Source organism: Alosa sapidissima, chromosome 7 (assembly GCF_018492685.1).
Source record: "Alosa sapidissima isolate fAloSap1 chromosome 7, fAloSap1.pri, whole genome shotgun sequence".
Taxonomy (NCBI): domain Eukaryota; kingdom Metazoa; phylum Chordata; class Actinopteri; order Clupeiformes; family Clupeidae; genus Alosa; species Alosa sapidissima.
Window position 1 is genome coordinate 3722107 of NC_055963.1, and position 17742 is coordinate 3739848.

The 17742-nt window shown below is 47.0% G+C and overlaps 1 protein-coding gene and 1 long non-coding RNA gene across 3 annotated transcripts in view; one reads left to right on the forward strand and one right to left on the reverse strand.

Moving 5' to 3' along the window:
* capza1b (capping actin protein of muscle Z-line subunit alpha 1b) overlaps nucleotides 1–14036 on the reverse strand; it is a 16408-nt gene extending 2372 nt beyond the window's left edge. The window contains exons 1-8 of one of the 2 annotated variants that reach the window (XM_042097355.1): nucleotides 13920–14035; nucleotides 10109–10172; nucleotides 8538–8589; nucleotides 4632–4695; nucleotides 3086–3372; nucleotides 1674–1752; nucleotides 1154–1225; nucleotides 794–856 (exon numbers count right to left, since the gene is read on the reverse strand). In XM_042097355.1, coding sequence (XP_041953289.1) covers nucleotides 794–856; nucleotides 1154–1225; nucleotides 1674–1752; nucleotides 3086–3372; nucleotides 4632–4695; nucleotides 8538–8589; nucleotides 10109–10172; nucleotides 13920–13958 — 720 coding nt within the window. In that variant the 5' untranslated portion in view covers nucleotides 13959–14035. Of the gene's footprint in view, nucleotides 1–793; nucleotides 857–1153; nucleotides 1226–1673; nucleotides 1753–3055; nucleotides 3373–4631; nucleotides 4696–8537; nucleotides 8590–10108; nucleotides 10173–13919 lie in introns of both variants that reach the window. The other variant, XM_042097356.1, reaches the window with a different exon arrangement.
* LOC121713073 lies at nucleotides 7620–8177 on the forward strand. The gene is made up of 4 exons (XR_006032732.1): nucleotides 7620–7703; nucleotides 7915–7963; nucleotides 7998–8106; nucleotides 8138–8177. It is a non-coding gene; the product is annotated as an uncharacterized LOC121713073 (long non-coding RNA).
* Nucleotides 14037–17742: the final 3706 nt, after the last annotated feature.

The following is a 17742-nucleotide window of genomic DNA, read 5'->3' on the forward strand; positions in this document are numbered from 1 at the left end:
AGGTTTGGCGTTAGCCAGGCTAGCTGTACCCTGGGTGCTTGACTGTTTTTTATGTTTTAATTATTACTTTTTAAACACTTTTAAACTATTACCTTGTGTGTTTTAGGTTCTTATAATTACTATTATTTTATTCTTTACTTTTTAAACTATTCTTTGACTATATTGCCCTTGTATGCTTTTATCAGTCATTCCTGTTTGCTTTTGTCTATGTAAAGCACATGGAATGACCTCTGTATGAAATGCACTATATAAATAAAGTTTTTATTTACACATTGCTTTAGTGATAAGGATTCCAACTGACAGTGCAGGAGGAATGGACAGACTTTATCGTTAATATTGTGGGATGAGTAATTCTTATTATGGGGAAAGTTATATTAAAGTATATTGTAAACAATACAATATCACCTAACCCTAACACACACGCGCACACACACACTGACACACACACATCTGGGACCGTGTGACAAGATGGCGTGTGTGTGTGCGTGTGTGCGCATGCTCCTCCTGACCAAACCTCCCGCCGGCTGTCTTGTCGGTCCACTAGTGGCGTGCCGTGCCATGACGCAGGGGCAGGCAGATAAGGCTCGAGGCTGAGAGACTAAAATAGCCGCCGCCTCCTCACGGTGTCAGTTACACACCGTGAGTGTGTGTGTGAGTGTTTGTGTGTGTGAGAGAGTGAGTGTGTGTGTGTGTGTGTGTGTGTGTTCTAGAAGCATTTCAACCCTCACTATCCACACCGTCCCAGTTCCCCTCCCACCAGGCTGCTGCTCTGGGTGGCTGTTCGGCTGCTTACCTGATAATCGTTCTCTGCGTTCTCAATGACTTTTACAAACTCCTTGGCCGTCGCAGCTTCATTCTGGAGTAGGAGAGAAGAAAAGAGATGAGAAGAGAAAGAGAAAGAGAAAGAGAGACACAGAGAAGAGGAGAGAGAGAGAGAGAGAGAGAGAAGAGAAAGAGAGAGAGAGAGAGAGAGAGAGAGAGAGAGAGAGAGAGAGAGAGAGAGAGACACCATCAAGTTTTCTTTCAAATTAAAATGGAAACCCTTTTGCTACGTTTACACCTGTGGACCAGACTACACTAACAACGTCCACAGTAAAGACACCGGAGCAGAGTTCTGAAAGCGATGACGTCATGTTGGCCTTCGTCCACTCACAGTCACGATGACCGACTCCTCCACCTCCTTGTGGCTGACTAGCTGCACGTTCCCATCCTCATAGTAATGCACCTGAGAGAGAGAGATGGAGAGAGAGAAATGGAGAGAGAGAGAGAGAGAGAGAGAGAGAGAGAGAGATGGAGGGAGAGAGGGAGAAATGGAGAGAGAGACAGTTTAAGCAAAGTTTACTGTCTCAAAATCAGCTAACTAACAAAAGGCTGTTTTGGGATCAAAGTGATCGTACCCCTTTGTGAATTATGTTAAAAGCCACACTGAGACGTTCAATACTTCTGAGAGAAATAGTGTCAGTCATCAATGAGTCCCTGCCATTAATGTGGGACACTAGAAGCGTTATGATACTAGGCCACCCAAGGAGCCGTTACCGATTACACGCTCTCGTTCAGATCACATTCCCCTATGGCACCATCAGGCTTAATTAACACTGAGAAATGTCTTTCACTCGAACTGAGAAAAGACAGAGAGAGAGAGAGAGACAGAGACAGAGACAGAGACAGCTCACCTGGATCTTGAGTACCCCCACCACCTGAGCAGACGACTGGCTAAGGGTCATCTTCCACTCTGACCTGCAGCGTCCATTCCTATAGCGCACACACACACACACACACACACACACACAAGGTCATTAACCTGTAGCGTTCAGTTCTATAACACACACACACACACACACACACACACACAGGGACAGAGACGGTCATTAACCTGCAGCGTCCGTTTCTACACACACACACACACACACACACACACACACACACAGGGACAGAGACGGTCATTAACCTGCAGCGTTCGTTGCTATAACACACACACACACACACACTGGGACAGAGACGGTCATTAACCTACAGCGTCCGTTTCTACACACACACACACACACACACACAGGGACAGAGACGGTCATTAACCTGCAGCGTTCGTTGCTATAACACACACACACACACACACGGTCATTAACCTGCAGCGTCCGTTTCTACACACACACACACACACACACACACAGGGACAGAGACGGTCATTAACCTGCAGCGTTCGTTGCTATAACACTCACACACACACACGGTCATTAACCTGCAGCGTTCGGTTCTATAACACACACACACACACACACACACGAGGACAGAGACGGTCATTAACCTGCAGCATTCATTGCTATAACACACACACACACACACACACACACACACAGTCATTAACCTGCAGCGTTCGGTTCTATAACACACACACACACACAGACGGGGACAGAGACGGTTATTAACCTGCAGCGTTCGTTGCTATAACACACACACACACACACACACTAACCTGCAGCGTTCGGTTCTAGAACACACACACACACACACACACACACGGGGACAGAGACAGTCATTAACCTGCAGCGTCCGTCCCTATAACACACACACACACGGTCATTAACCTGCAGCGTCCGTCCCTATAACACACACACACACGGTCATTAACCTGCAGCGTCCGTCCCTATAACACACACACGGTCATTAACCTGCAGCATCCGTCCCTATAACACACACACGGTCATTAACCTGCAGCGTCCGTCCCTATAACACACACACGGGAATAGAGACGGTCATTAACCATTAATCCGGCTACACACTAATTGGCCTTTCAAGCTGCCAGTCATCCAGACCTCTCAACTCAACTCAGTCTCTATTCCCGGGCCTCGGACCAGAGGAAAAGCGGTTGGACTAGACTGGGGGGCGGGGCCTCGGACCAGAGGAAAAGCGGTTGGACTAGATCAGTGCTTCTCACCTGGCGTGCTGAGGCTGAGTGAGGTGTGACACTTTGGGGAACCCAGTGTGTTTTATACAGGCCATAGGGGTATTTTATACGTTTCTTCAACCATCGAGCATTTTATACATGCCACCACACAACACACACAGAAACAGGGAGCAAACTGCTGACCAGAAGTTCTTGGGCTGGAACTGGTGTCCCTCGATGCAGGCGATGATGGTCTGCTGTCCATCCACCGTCTTCCCATAGACGGTGCACACGCCGCTGGGGTAGTGCTCCTTCACGTAGGCCGAGAGGGCGGAGTCACAGGCGTCCCGCCACGCCTTCAGCCCCGCCTCCCCCTCGTAGGGCTGCGCGTCACTGGCCTCCTTACGCAGGTGGTCAAAGCGGAACGACACCTGGCTACGCGGGTCAAAGAAACGACCCTGGCCAAGGTCCCCGTGCTCTGTGATCAGCACCTAACACACACACACACACACACACACACACACACACACAGACACAGACACAGACACACACAGACACAGACAGGTTCAGTGATGTGTCTCGGCCAACTGTGACAGACTAAAGACTTCACCTCATGTGTGAAACTGATCTGTTTAAGCATGGTTCATGTTTACAGTTTGTGCTTTAATCTGCAGTGCAGCAGTGTTAAGCATCAGCAGGTAACAATAGCACACACACACACACACACACACGTTAAAAGGAACTGCTCGTCTCCCTATTGTCCTGTGGCAATCACACAGGGAACATAACACACATGATAACACACTGACCTACTGATAAAGGCTGTGGAAAATAGCCTCAAATAAGACTGGGTGTGTGCTGGGTGTGTGTTTCAACTAATCACACCCTACTGACCTGATGTAACATTTGAGATTGGGTGTGTGTGTGTGATTGTGTGTATGTGTGTGTGTGTGTCCTAAACAGTGACATATCTAACTCTTGAAGGTGGCACACAGTAACACACACACACACACACACACACACCAGCTCCTTGAGTAACACATTTATGAGGGGCTGGGTGTGTTCTTAAGGTGGGCGTCTTTTTTACAGTTTTGTAAATACTGAGTGTGAGAGAGTGTGTGTGTGTGTGTGTTTGGAAAGGCAGTTATGTAGGAATGGGTGTGTGTTTTAAAGCGATGACTCAGTTACTTAAGTAAGGGTGTTTTCACAGGCAGAGAACAGATGCCGTTCCGCAATAGCTGGGGTGTTTTCACGGGTAGAGGACAGATGCTTAGTTTTAGCCACTTTTGTACTGCATGCAAGTTAGCAGAGTATGCCGCTACTGCTGCCATATGGCATGCTTGTAGGGGGTTAAGTCCCGTCAAGTCAAGTCACTTATTATATAGCGCTTTTATATGCACAAGTTAGCATATATATATGTGTGTGTGTGTGTGTGTGTGTGTTTTGACCTGATCCCACACTACGCTAAAGGCTTCTGTGTGTGTGTGTGTGTGTGTGTGTGTGTGTGTGTGTGTGTGTGTGTGTAGACCTGATCCCACACTACGCTAAAGGCTTCTGTGTGTGTGTGTGTGTGTGTGTGTGTGTGTGTAGACCTGATCCCACACTACGCTAAAGGCTTCTGTGTGTGTGTGTGTGTGTGTGTGTGTTGACCTGATCCCACACTACGCTAAAGGCTTCTGTGTGTGTGTGTGTGTGTGTGTGTGTGTGTGTGTGTGTGGTACAGCGTAGAGTGGTGCGGTACAGAACTCACCATCTCATCAGAGCCGGGCAGTTTGGCAGGAGTGAACTGATCCATGTTGTACTGGGCGAAGGCACTGAGGAAGCACACACACACACACACACACACACACACACTGAAAAGGCACATTCCTGTACGACATACAGCAAGTAGCTTACAGTACTGTGCACAGCTTTTAAAGGACTTTCAGAGCTAACAAGCAGAATAACAAGCTTGAGGGCAAGATAGTCAGACACACAGGCAAGGTAGGCTTTGTGAATGTCTCACAGAGATCCCATTCAGAGGCAGACCATCATATGATCTACTGACCTGAAGCCATACTGTCAGAGAATAGAGAAAGCAACTGTATACTGTACACACACACACACACACACACACAAGCCTTTAGCGTAGTGTGGGATCAGGTCAACACACACACACACTATAGCACACAGATCACAACCAGAATAGACATTACATGTATGGAAGTATGTGCCTGTGTGGCCCTGAAACGTTCCCTGTGTCTGATGTAAATGTGATGTGTGGCGTTCTCCTGCACAGTAGTAATCGCCCCCCCCCCCCCCCTTTTCCTCCTTCACCCTCCCTTGCAAAGGAGCCACACACACACACACACTCAAGATAGGGAGAATCATTAACAGAGTGGAATCTCTGCACTCGATGTGAACACACACTCTCAATCTTCCCATCACCCTCTGCACACACAACACACAACACAACACACACACACACAAGATAGGGAGAAACATTAACAGAGTGGAATCTCTGCACTCAGCTAGCTCGATGTGAACACACACTCTCAATCTTCCTATCTCCCTCTGCGCACAACACACACACAAAACACACACACACACAACCCACACAACACACACACACAACACACACACACACACACACACACACAGTTCTAGATCCCATGCTCCGGTCTCATGATGGTGCATCATTAAGAGTTATAAAACCATCAAACACCTCTGGCTTTCCTTCCCCCTACACGCCCAAATATGGAACACACCCTGCAGTTAACGCCCAGTCTTCTGCATGGACCTGCTATACACACTCTGCTATACACAGTATCCTACTAGCTAGTACACAAACTCTGCTATATACAGTATCCTACATCTACAATGCATACTAGCTGCCTAGTATACACACTGCTATATACAGTATGCATACTAGCCAGTACACACACTCTGCTTTATACAGTATCCTATATAATGCATACTACATCTATAGCAGCACACTAGCCTGCTATTAAATCCATAGTAGGCTGCATTCTACATCAAGAGTATTCAACAGACACACACACACACACACACACAGACACAGACACAGATTCTCAACAGACCAAATCAAAGACACAAAGACAAAGACACACACACACACACACACACACACACACACTTCTCCATTTACATTGTTTCAGCTGACCCTTCTCTCATCAGCATGGGAGTTCTCGGGGTGCCCAGGACACCGTACCGTACGCAGGACACGAGGACCCTGCAGATCTCACCCTGCTCTACCACAGGACCCTGCCGATCTCACCCTGCTCTACCGCAGGACCCTGCCGATCTCACCCTACTCTACCGCAGGACCCTGCCGATCTCACCCTGCTCTACTGTACGCACGACACAAGCAGTGGTGTAGTGGGGATTCTTGAAGTGGGGGGACGCTATTTTAATGACGTCATTGCAAAAACTGTCACACTCGCACCTCCACATACATCGGTGCGTAAGGCCATGGCCAAATTGTTACCAGCTTTCGTGAACATGAAACCGAAAAAAACAAACAATTAAATTACATAGATTAGCTTCAAAATGTAGCCTAATGTCTTCACCCAAACTACAAGTTTCCACCAATGTCATGAATATGGTCTGTCACTTTTCATTTTGTTGTATCATACAATAAACAGACAAACCATAATGTAGAGTAGCCTATGTAATCTAGCGTAGTCTAATCTCCTTGATGCATAACATGCAGCGGCATGGCTTCATTCATTACCACACGTAAATGATGGCAATAACAATAACAATAGCACAAGCAGGATTCACACGCATATTCAACACGCTGTGTGGGCACTGTAGCTCAGTTTGAGGGGGCGTCATATGAATGTCATTGCGAATGATTAAAATGCAGAGGTGCACAGTCAATAAAACAAAACAAAAAATAACAGGAAGAACACTGGGCAGGCAAGTGCCAGTCATTTGAAAAAGGTTTTTGTTTGGATGAAAATAGCTGCACCAATCGTACGTTTTTCCTAAAGTTGTTCAGGTTCACCGTTGGGTCATTACTTCTGGTTAAATAGCCTTATCACTTATATTGGAGCTCCCTCGATAAAAATCACTCGTATTACTCACACATACTTATTGTGTCATTTTGCATAATCTATGGTTTTCTAGCCACTTTCTAGCTACTTTCGGGTAACGTGGAACGACGAGCTGTGTAGTTTTTAATGTCTTTACGCATGGTGGAGTGCTATAGCATGACGGTCATTCTTGCAAAGACAAAGAGGCCTAATTGGAGACGTTTGCGTGATGCGTTGTTACCACTGGTAACAACACTTGTTATATTAATAAATGCTTATTAAAATGTTCAAAACAATGCTCCAAGAAGTGGGAGGACGCTGTTCCCCCGCGTCCAACGCCAACTACACCCCTGGACACGAGGACCCTGCAGATCTCACCTGCCTTACGTACGCAGGACCCTGCAGATCTCTGTACTGTACAGAAATCATTGTGCGGCCAGTCAAAAGAGAAGCCAATGGAAGGAGCTTAGAATCTGTTGGAGATTTAGCCACATGTGGTTTATTGAGTTTAGCACACACTGCATGCACTGCACTCTGCACTGCTGGAGCTGATTCATGCCGTCACAGTTGTGTCCAGTCAGTCAATTGCTGAGCTGAAGGAGCACACACACACAGGGCACACACACACAGAGCGCACACACACACACACACAGACGGCTACACCGTCCCAATGTCCAGCACCTACGGCCTAGCCACTCCTCCATGCTCTGACTGCTGTTCTGTTGATCTGACAGGAGTGTGATTGGTCAGTTGTGCACCAAAGCAGCAGTGAGATTGGTCAGTAGGTGTTGAAGGAGCAGTGTGATTGGCCAGTGTGTGTTGAAGGAGCAGTGGGATTGGTCAGTGTGTGTTGAAGGAGCAGTGTGATTGGTCAGTAGAAGGAGCAGTGTGATTGGTCAGTAGGTGTTGACGGAGCAGTGTGATTGGCCAATAGATGTTGAAGGAGCAGTGTGACTGGCCAGTAGGTGTTGAAGGAGCAGTGTGACTGGCCAGTAGGTGTTGAAGGTGTTGAAGGAGCAGTGTGACTGGCCAGTAGGTGTTGAAGGTGTTGAAGGAGCAGTGTGACTGGCCAGTAGAAGGAGCAGTGTGATTGGCCAGTAGAAGGAGCAGTGTGATTGGTCAGTAGGTGTTGACGGAGCAGTGTGATTGGCCAATAGATGTTGAAGGAGCAGTGTGACTGGCCAGTAGGTGTTGAAGGAGCAGTGTGACTGGCCAGTAGGTGTTGAAGGTGTTGAAGGAGCAGTGTGACTGGCCAGTAGAAGGAGCAGTGTGATTGGCCAGTAGAAGGAGCAGTGTGATTGGCCAGTAGAAGGAGCAGTGTGTTGGCCAGTAGAAGGAGCAGTGTGTTGGCCAGTAGAAGGAGCAGTGTGTTGGCCAGTAGAAGGAGCAGTGTGATTGGCCAGTAGAAGGAGCAGTGTGTTGGCCAGTAGAAGGAGCAGTGTGTTGGCCAGTAGAAGGAGCAGTGTGTTGGCCAGTAGAAGGAGCAGTGTGATTGGCCAGTAGAAGGAGCAGTGTGTTGGCCAGTAGAAGGAGCAGTGTGATTGGCCAGTAGAAGGAGCAGTGTGTTGGCCAGTAGAAGGAGCAGTGTGATTGGTGGATTTGCAGGTGTGTGTACTCACTGTGCCGCCCCTTCTCGGAGAAGATTGTCATTGTTGAGGAGGAGTCGCACATCTATAAATACAAAGAAGCACACACATAAATCTATCAGCAGGCTAGTCACACACACACACCCCTGTGAGGGGAACTCTTGTTTCAGTCTTGACCACCGAGTGACCTCTGTGAGTAGCGATGTCCGTTTCAGATCATAAACAGCTTCACACAGCACTGTAGGCAAGGCAAGCACTCGCAGCACCGACACACACAACAGAGAGAGAAAATATGTACAAGAGTGTGTGTGTGTGTGCAGTACAGCACATGTTACACCACCAACAACCACATAAAGAGCTGAGGTATTTACTGAGGTCAGTGAGAAGAGCCTGTGTGTGTGTGTGTGTGTGTGTGTGTGTGTGTGTGTGTGTGTGTGTGTGTGTGTGCATCCGTATCCATTTAGAGTGAAGAAGCATGTGTGCGTGTGCGTGGGTGTGCACGTGTGCATGCGTGTCTGCGCGTGTGCATGCGTGTGTGTGCGGTGCATCCATTATGAGTGAAGAAGCATGTTTGTGTGTGCATGTGAGTGCTCTAACAGAAATCCGACATACGTGGTAGAACGATCCGTATCTCATACCATCCTCCATAATGGACTGATGAGGATCTACACATGTTCTCAGTTAAAGCCAGACTTCAGGTATTTACAGCTCAGTTTAGCCTAATCTGTCAATCTGCTCCTCTGACTGTCACTCACTGTTATGTATTCAACATGGGCAAGGCCAGTTACCAGAATCCATGGCACATATATTAAATAGCTGTAATTTCTATAGAGAACTGTATATTAACTAGCCATGACAGGCTTGTGGACATTATATCAAAAAGTGTACAATCCATCTTTCCACCTACAGTGTCAATACATAACTGTTTTTTTGGCCCAAAATGTTTTCTTTGTGCCATGTGGAGATGCCTGTGTTTTGTGACACAAATGCCATAAGACCTGATATTGTTGTCATTGACAGACCAACACACCTGACAAACAATTTAGTTGGTATAAAATTAGTAGCCTACCATGTCGAACGGTGAATTGGATAACTTTACAAGTCCGTACATTCCGTATGTGCTGTACGCTTTACTTGTTTTAGGAATGAAATGCCCACTATCCCTGAGGAATGAGATGCCCACTATTCCTGAGGAATGAGATGCACACTATTCCTGAGGAATGAGATGCACACTATTCCTGAGGAATGAGATGCACACTATCCCTGGTTATGGTTCTCCAGAGGAATGAGATGCACACTACCCCTGGTACACAGAACGGAGGGAGGGCAGCAAGATGATGACGACACACCGAAGCCGTTATGAGCTACGTACAGACGCATTTGATAGACATTTGTAGCGCCCAATAAACGGCTCTGGGCATTCGTAAACCACAATTCAAATACGAGAAAATGTACATGTAGTTCCCAGACCCCATCTCAATGAGATGAGGTTTGGCGTTAGCCAGGCTATCAAACTAACACAATAATTAGATTTTTTTTCCAACGTCGTGTAAACATACTGACTGAGTGAAGTGTGTGTGTGTGTGTGGACGAGTTCTGCTTACCATTGAAGACTTCATTGAACTCTCCAGGTGGAGCATGGGTCACAAAGTTGGCTGCTATGCGGACCTGTGGAACACAGAGAGTGTGTGAGTCATCTACACACATAATGTGTCAATCAAACACACACACACACGTTGGCAAATGGTCATCCCATAGTCATCCCAAACCTTTAACACCTGCAGCCATAATGTCGCTCATATAAACACACACGCAGAGTTGGCAAATGGTCACCCCATGGTCATCCCAAACAGTCAACACGTACAGCTATCTCACACACACACACACACACACACACACACACACAGCTGTAATCGGAGGAAGATCTTCAGACGGCGGTGACTCACTGGCCATCATAAGAACACAACATAACAATACCGCAACTTGTCAAACCAAACAGGCCAGACTGGTCCTGCAGGACTTTCCCAAACTAATGATCTCAAGAGGCCCAGCGGCAATCTTATGCGTGTGTCTGCGTGTGTCTGTGCACACTTGACCAATCTTATGTCTGTGTGTGTGTGTCTGTGTGTGTGTGTCTGTGTGTGTGTGTGTGTGTGTGTGTGTGTGTGTGTGTGTGTGTCTGTGTGCACACTTACACACCTACCACTCGGTAGGTAGCGGTGTGTAATTTGAGATGATAATGAGTATCTGAGCTAATGTACAAAGCTGCTTGTTGGTGGCACCCTGAAGCGTGAGTGTGCATACCCTGCCTGCCAGAGCTCTTCGAACTCTCGTACTCTTCTCTGAGAGTGTGTGTGTGTGTGTGTGTGTGTGTGTGTGTGTGTGTGTGTGTGTGTGCATATGAAATAGGGTAAACTTGGGTGTGAGTGTGAGTGTGAGAGTGTGTGTGTGTGTGTGTGTGTGTGTGTGTGTCCATGCATGCATATGAAATAGGGTAAACTTGGGTGGGTGTGTGTGTGGGTGTGTGTGTGTGTGTGTGTGTGTGGGTGTGTATGTGGGTGTGAGTGTGAGTGCGTGTGCATGCATATGAAATAGGGTAAACTTGGGCTTAGTTATCGCCTCTGCCCTGCGGTCTCACCCGCGACCTGAACCAGCCGAGGTGTGAGGTGGTGACACCCAGGATCGAGTTTCCACAAGCGCGCCCGCACACACACACACACACACACTGAAAAACAAATAAAACACACACACACACTTCAGTACATTCTGCAGACTTCTGAAGAAGCCAGGGTGGTCCAAACGACCCTAGATACAGGCTCCTTCACAGGCAGATTTTACAGCTTTGCTGCTAATTATCCTACACACACACACACACACACACACACACAGACACACACACACACACACACACGGGAAGTGCTGGAAGGTTCCATGACATGCCAACATTGTTCAGCCATCATCACGTTGCACCCTTAGTAAAGAGACTACCATTCATCACTGAAGCGTACTTCCTCAGCATACTGATGAGTATACTCTTTGTGTGTAGTGCGCTGCGCTGCCCCCCCCCCCCCCCCCCAAACACAAACACACACACAATCTCTACAACTTCAACTATCAACTGTCCGGTTTATTGTAGTAAGAAAAACCCTCAAGAATGGAGTCATGGATATTAGGCTACAGGCCTTCAGTTCAGCCTATACAGTCACTCTTTTAAATACACACACACACACACACACACACTCTCTCTACAACCTCACTGTCATATAAAGTGATATTAGTCTACAGGCCTTCTTCAGTTCAGCCCAAAACAGCCACTCTTCCAAATCAAACACACTCTGTAGTTAATAAGTCTGCTGGTTAATAAGTCTGCATGTCATTCAGTGCAGGTCTGTGAGTACAGTCTCCATCTGGACAGTAAATCAACTGTTTACTCAATTACGTGATTACTAGGATGGGGCCAACACAGAGGCAGAGGCTGAGACCGACCAGAGCCTGACCGGAGCCTGACCGGAGCTCGACCGGAGCCAGTCTCTCAACCTCTCTGACTCAAAGTGCAGCCAACCAGTATCGGCAACCAACAGACCCTTATCACCCTAATCTACCAGAGCCTCCGATGCCTTCCCATCATGCCTTGGGAAAACACCACAGCTTCGGGAGTAACCGCTGATCTCCAAAAGAGCGCTTCACTGCATGTATTGCTTCTGACGACGAGACGTATTGTTTTGAGATCAGCAGTAACTACTGAAGTTACCTGGGTGAGCCGGCACCCGCGTAATACATCACTCTGGAGGGTACTGCTATTCCGGAGACACAAACAAACATCCACCATCAACACGAACCTGGTCCAGATTCAACTGGACCACAACATCAGTCTGCTAGAAGGCCACTTCAAAAAGTCACAAATCCAGTCTGACAATGACAGCTTAACTATAGACGTGAGGACTGACTCAAACCCAATTTGTCTCAAATCGGGACAATAGCCAGCTGCTGAAGTACACAATTCTAAGATAGGCTATGCCAACGTCTAACTGTGAATCCAACAGTGATTTATGGTGAAGAGCCGTTGGATATTTGAAGGATAGAGGAAGCCAGCAACGTTATCTGAATACCTGGCGGGCAGCCTCACCTTGAGGTCGGATAACATTGTGTTCTTTAAAGGTGGTTCTATTAACAATGGTTGTCATAATCAGATGCTGGGTTTTATTGTGTGTGTGTGTGCACGTGAATGCGTATGACACAGAGACAGGCACATAAAGGCAGACAGATGAGAGAGAGAGAGAGAGAGAGAGACAGACAGACAGACAGAGACAGACAGACAGACAGATGTGTGCAAAAATGACCTCAAATCCTAGTGTGGATTAAACCACCACGAATTTGCTTTCATCATAGTCCCACATGTCCCAAGCCCAGTTGCTGTTCCCATTCTTCCCTTTCTGTCGGTAATATAAATAAGAGTGTCCGTAGTCGTGGTCTGTTAGCCTAACCTGTTTGCAGTTGCGAGAAACTCTTGACTCTTTCCTAACAGGAAACAAGGCGTCTTCCATCCGCACTGACGCTTAATGTAGATTACCCTGGGGATTAGGCCATTCGACAAAAGTCTTCCCTTACAAAAAGGATAAATCCTTTATCGACTACCTTATCGACTGAGCCGGTGATTAAATTAACCCCCTCTACAGCCATGGCATCATAGTCGGCGCCGTCTGTTGTGCTGCCACATAAGAGTGCTAACGTTAGCTGAAGTTACGCAGGCAACTCCCCGAAGATACAGATTCCATCTTTGCAATGCAGCCAACAGCAGTAAAGTTCACTGTTTTCTCACAGCATCCATTCGATGAACTTACTGCTTCACTGGGTAACTCGACTTATCTCTATCTCTGGGTAACTCGACATATCTATCAAATAAAGTTAGTTTTATTTAACATTGTGCAAAGCTACTTCCTTAGCTCGGACTTTTGACAAGTAGTTAGCCTGCTAGTTGGCGTTCACGTCACTTGACTACACTGACAGCAAAGCCATGTCAGCAAAGCCAGTAAGCTAACGTTAGCAGCTCAGCTGATTAACAAGACTTCCTTTAATCTAATACAAAAGAAAGCGTGTTCTCAACAGAGCCGATCATTTACTAACTGCATGCAAGTTTTGAAAACTTACGACATGACAGGTGTGTGTAACGTTTATCATCACTATTCAGACATACGGACACGGCGAGCAGAGTTCTGTTTACCTGTGCACGGAGAAACACCAAGCAAGCAAGCAAACATTACCTCCAGCTAGCTAGCATTGCTAACAGAGTAGACAATAATTAAGGTATTCCCTGACGCTAGCGCAAAAGGCATGAAACAAGATTATCTTCAGGCGTCGATTGCACGTACAGAAAGCATGAACACATAAAACACGTGTAATTTAAAGTCGATTTACCTTCTCCTCCTCGGAGAGCGGCTCATCAAAATCGGTCATCTTAGCTTCTCAGACCAGACCAGCCTCACCTCGCAAAGCACATCGGGAACAATACTGTCACGGCGGTCATAACCATAATAGGTCAGGAGAAGCTGATTGGTCCTCACACGGGTCAGGAGGCGCTGATTGGACAGCATCCGCAGCACGGCATTCTTCATTGCTGTCACCGATCCATCAGAAGCTCCCACAACTGACACAGTTACCCAGTTCTGTCCTGCAGCGGAATGGCTTCAGCATCGTAAATTACGGTGCAAATGCCATTATATTTCGTAGAAGCCCACACAGGCCTAGGCTACTGTAGGTCGCAGCAACTATATACCTTCTTGAATTTCCCCTTGAGGATCAATAAAGTATCTATCTATCTATCTATCAATAGTTAATAACATCATCAGTGTATTGGTCCAATTAACTCGTCCAAATGAACGACCTCCTTGAAATTGGGAATTTAAATGAAAAGTCAAGAGCAGACAAGAAACGTTTAGGATAGGGCTTCCTGGCGTTTTGTTGTTGTCGTTGTTGGTTATTTTTATTTTATTAAAATGCTTTCATGACTGCAGCTATACAGCCATATTTTAAAAAAAAAAAGCCTTTACATAGTGGGTCTGCCTTAGATACCGGTGAGTCTAAAATGCCTTTGCATAGTGGGTCTGCCTTAGATACCGGTGAGTCTAAAATGTTGCCTAATGCAACTTTGTGGTGCAATTCCCTTTTTTATTTTTAATGATGAGTGTGAAATGAGTTTGTGAAGGAACAACATTATAGTAGCCTACTGACCCTGACCTGCTCCTGATCAAGTCTCTGCTCATTTAGCTCTCCCTCAGCACTCAGACCTGCTGTCACACACACACACACACACACACACACACACATGCATACTGTGAGTGTTTGACCTTAAAGCAAACATACATTTAGCGGTGCGGGACAAGGCATTGAATAGGAAAATGCTTTAAACCACACACACACACACACACACACACACACACATACTCCCTCTGCTGTGTTGCATGTAGTATCATCAAAGTTAAGCTAATGCATGCAGAGCACTGTGTGTGTGTGTGTGTGTGTGTGTGTGTGTCTGCGTCTTTGTGTGTGCGTGTCTGTGTGTGTGTATGTCTGTGTGTGTGTGTGTGTGTGTGTGTGTGTGTGTGTGTGTGTGTGTGTGTGTGTGTGTGCTGTCTCACCAGCAGAGGGCACTGTAACTCTGATTAATAAATGGGCCCGTGTGATGCGACTTCAGTTCAGGCGTTTGGAGTCTGTGTAAAACCTCAGGAGATTGCCACACTAACTGATATCCCATTTAAATGGACAGAGATTGACCAATAAAATATATGGACGTTTTATGATAATGTGTGATGTGACTAGACTATATTTTCTGACTTTTCTGACCTCAGACTAGCCCATGTCGCTCTCCCGTTAGTGGGACATCCTTCAGACTAGCCCATGTCGCTCTCCCGTTAGTGGGACATCCTTCAGACTAGCCCATGTCACTCTCCCGTTAGTGGGACATCCTTCAGACTAGCCCATGTCGCTCTCCCGTTAGTGGGACATCCTTTAGACTAGCCCATGTCGCTCTCCCGTTAGTGGAACATCCGTTCCGTCTGTACATGCAGCTCTGTGGGTGTTCTGGTGGCCGAGCCGTGCGAGTGTGTCAGGCGTCAGTGTAAACGTGTTGGGTGTTTCAGGCGTCAGTGTAAACGCGCTGAGTGTTTCAGGCGTCAGTGTAAACGTGTTGAGTGTTCTCATGGCCGAGCCGTGCGAGTGTTTCAGACGTCAGTGTAAACGTGTTGGGTGGTCGCTCTCCTCCACATCCCCTGGCTCTCGTCACTGGAGGAGCGGAATGGGATTCTCAGATGAGACACACACACACACACACACACACACACACACACACACAAACACACACATATACACACACACACACACATACACACACACACACATAGGTACGTCTTGCCAACAGTTTACATTGAACTCCTCTGCGGTCACCAGTCCATTGAGAATGTCTGGGGGTTCTCCTCAGTGCCTCTCGTTACAGTCACAATAAATATGCCATTCAATCCTCATCACCTGCAGGTGGAGAGCAATGTGTTGTCTTGGAAATACTGTACTGTGATGGAAGTAAAGCAGTATTTTACTAACTCCTATCTTCTTTGTGCTTGTGCATGTCTATAATATTGGCAGAGAGATGAAGCGGTTAGTAAGGATATTTGGTGTTAGTGCACCTCTCTTGTAATGTTTGAAACTAAGCTGAGAGATCTCACTCAATCAGTAAAGAAAGACCAGTGAATACACCATACTTATATATAAGAGGAAGTACTTCTTTTCCTACCTGGGGTTAAGTGGGAAACTGTGTTGCTAAGTCCTTAATTTCCTACTCGGGGTAAGTGGGAATCTGTGTTGCTAAGTCCTTAATTTCCTACTCGGGCTAAGTGGGAATCTCTGTTCCTAAGTTCTTAATTTCCTACTCGGGGTTAAGTGGGAAGTCTCTAGATTGTAAGTCCGCAGTTTGCAGTTTGGATGCTGAAACGTGAGCAACTGGCGTTGTTTGCTGACCCGTCCTGCTGACGAGCATGATAAATATGAATCATTTTTTATCTCCTCTAGGACATCCTCAATAGAAATTCCTTGGCTTCCTGGGACGATTTCACGCTCTGGACTCCGCTAGTCAGAGCACAGGGAGTCTGTCAGAAAGCCCTGTAGTGATGGAGAAACCAGCGCTGGACACAAGACAGGGGAGAAGAGAGAGGAGAGAGGGAAGAGAGAAAGAGAGAGAGGAGAGGAGAGAGAGAGAGAGGAGAGGAGAGGAGAGGAGAGAGGAGAGGGGGAGCGAGGGAGGAGAGAGAGAGGAGAGGAGAGGGGGAGCAAGGGAAGAGAGAGACAGAGAGAGGAGAGGAGAGGAGAGGGGGAATGAGGGAAGAGAGGGAGAGAGAGAGAGTGGTTGGGGAAGAGAGAGAGAGAGAGAGAGAGAGTGGTTGGGGGAGAGAGAGATGTCTTGATAGGGGGTGCTGTGGTGAAAACAGGTCAGCTCTGCTTTAATGTGCTGGAACTAATCCGCCTGGACATGGGACATCCACTGGGCTCTCAACTGGGGGAGAGAACACACACACACACACACACACACACACACACACACACACACACACACACAGATGCACACACGGTAACACAAACACACACACCACACACACACACACACGCACATACACGCACATACTAACACACACACTTACAAAGATACAAAGATGCACACACACACACACAGATGCACATACACACACACACAGATGCACACACACACACACACACAGATACACACACGGTAACACAAACACACACACCACACACACACACACACGCACGTACACGCACATACTAACACACACACTTACAAAGATACAAAGATGCACACACACACACACACACACACACACACACACACACACTGTGCTGCTTCCACATATCTGCAGGCACACACCACATCTGTACAAGCCTGTAGAAGCCCTCATGCCTTCCACAGTCAACTTCCTGAGTAGCCTTCCACTTCTCTCTTTCTCTCTCCTCCCTCATCATCCCTTTCTCCTCTCCTCTTCCCATCCTACTGTTCAGTCGCTCATGTCCTTCTTTTGCTTTTCTATGTGCCATCACTCCGTCTAGACCTCTTCTCTGCTCTCATTCCTTCCACACCTCTCCTCTCCATCTTTGACTCTTCCTTTCTTTCCCATTCTTTTCTGCAACTGTCTTCCTCTTCTTTTTTCACCTTTCCTCTTTTTATCTTTTCATTTCA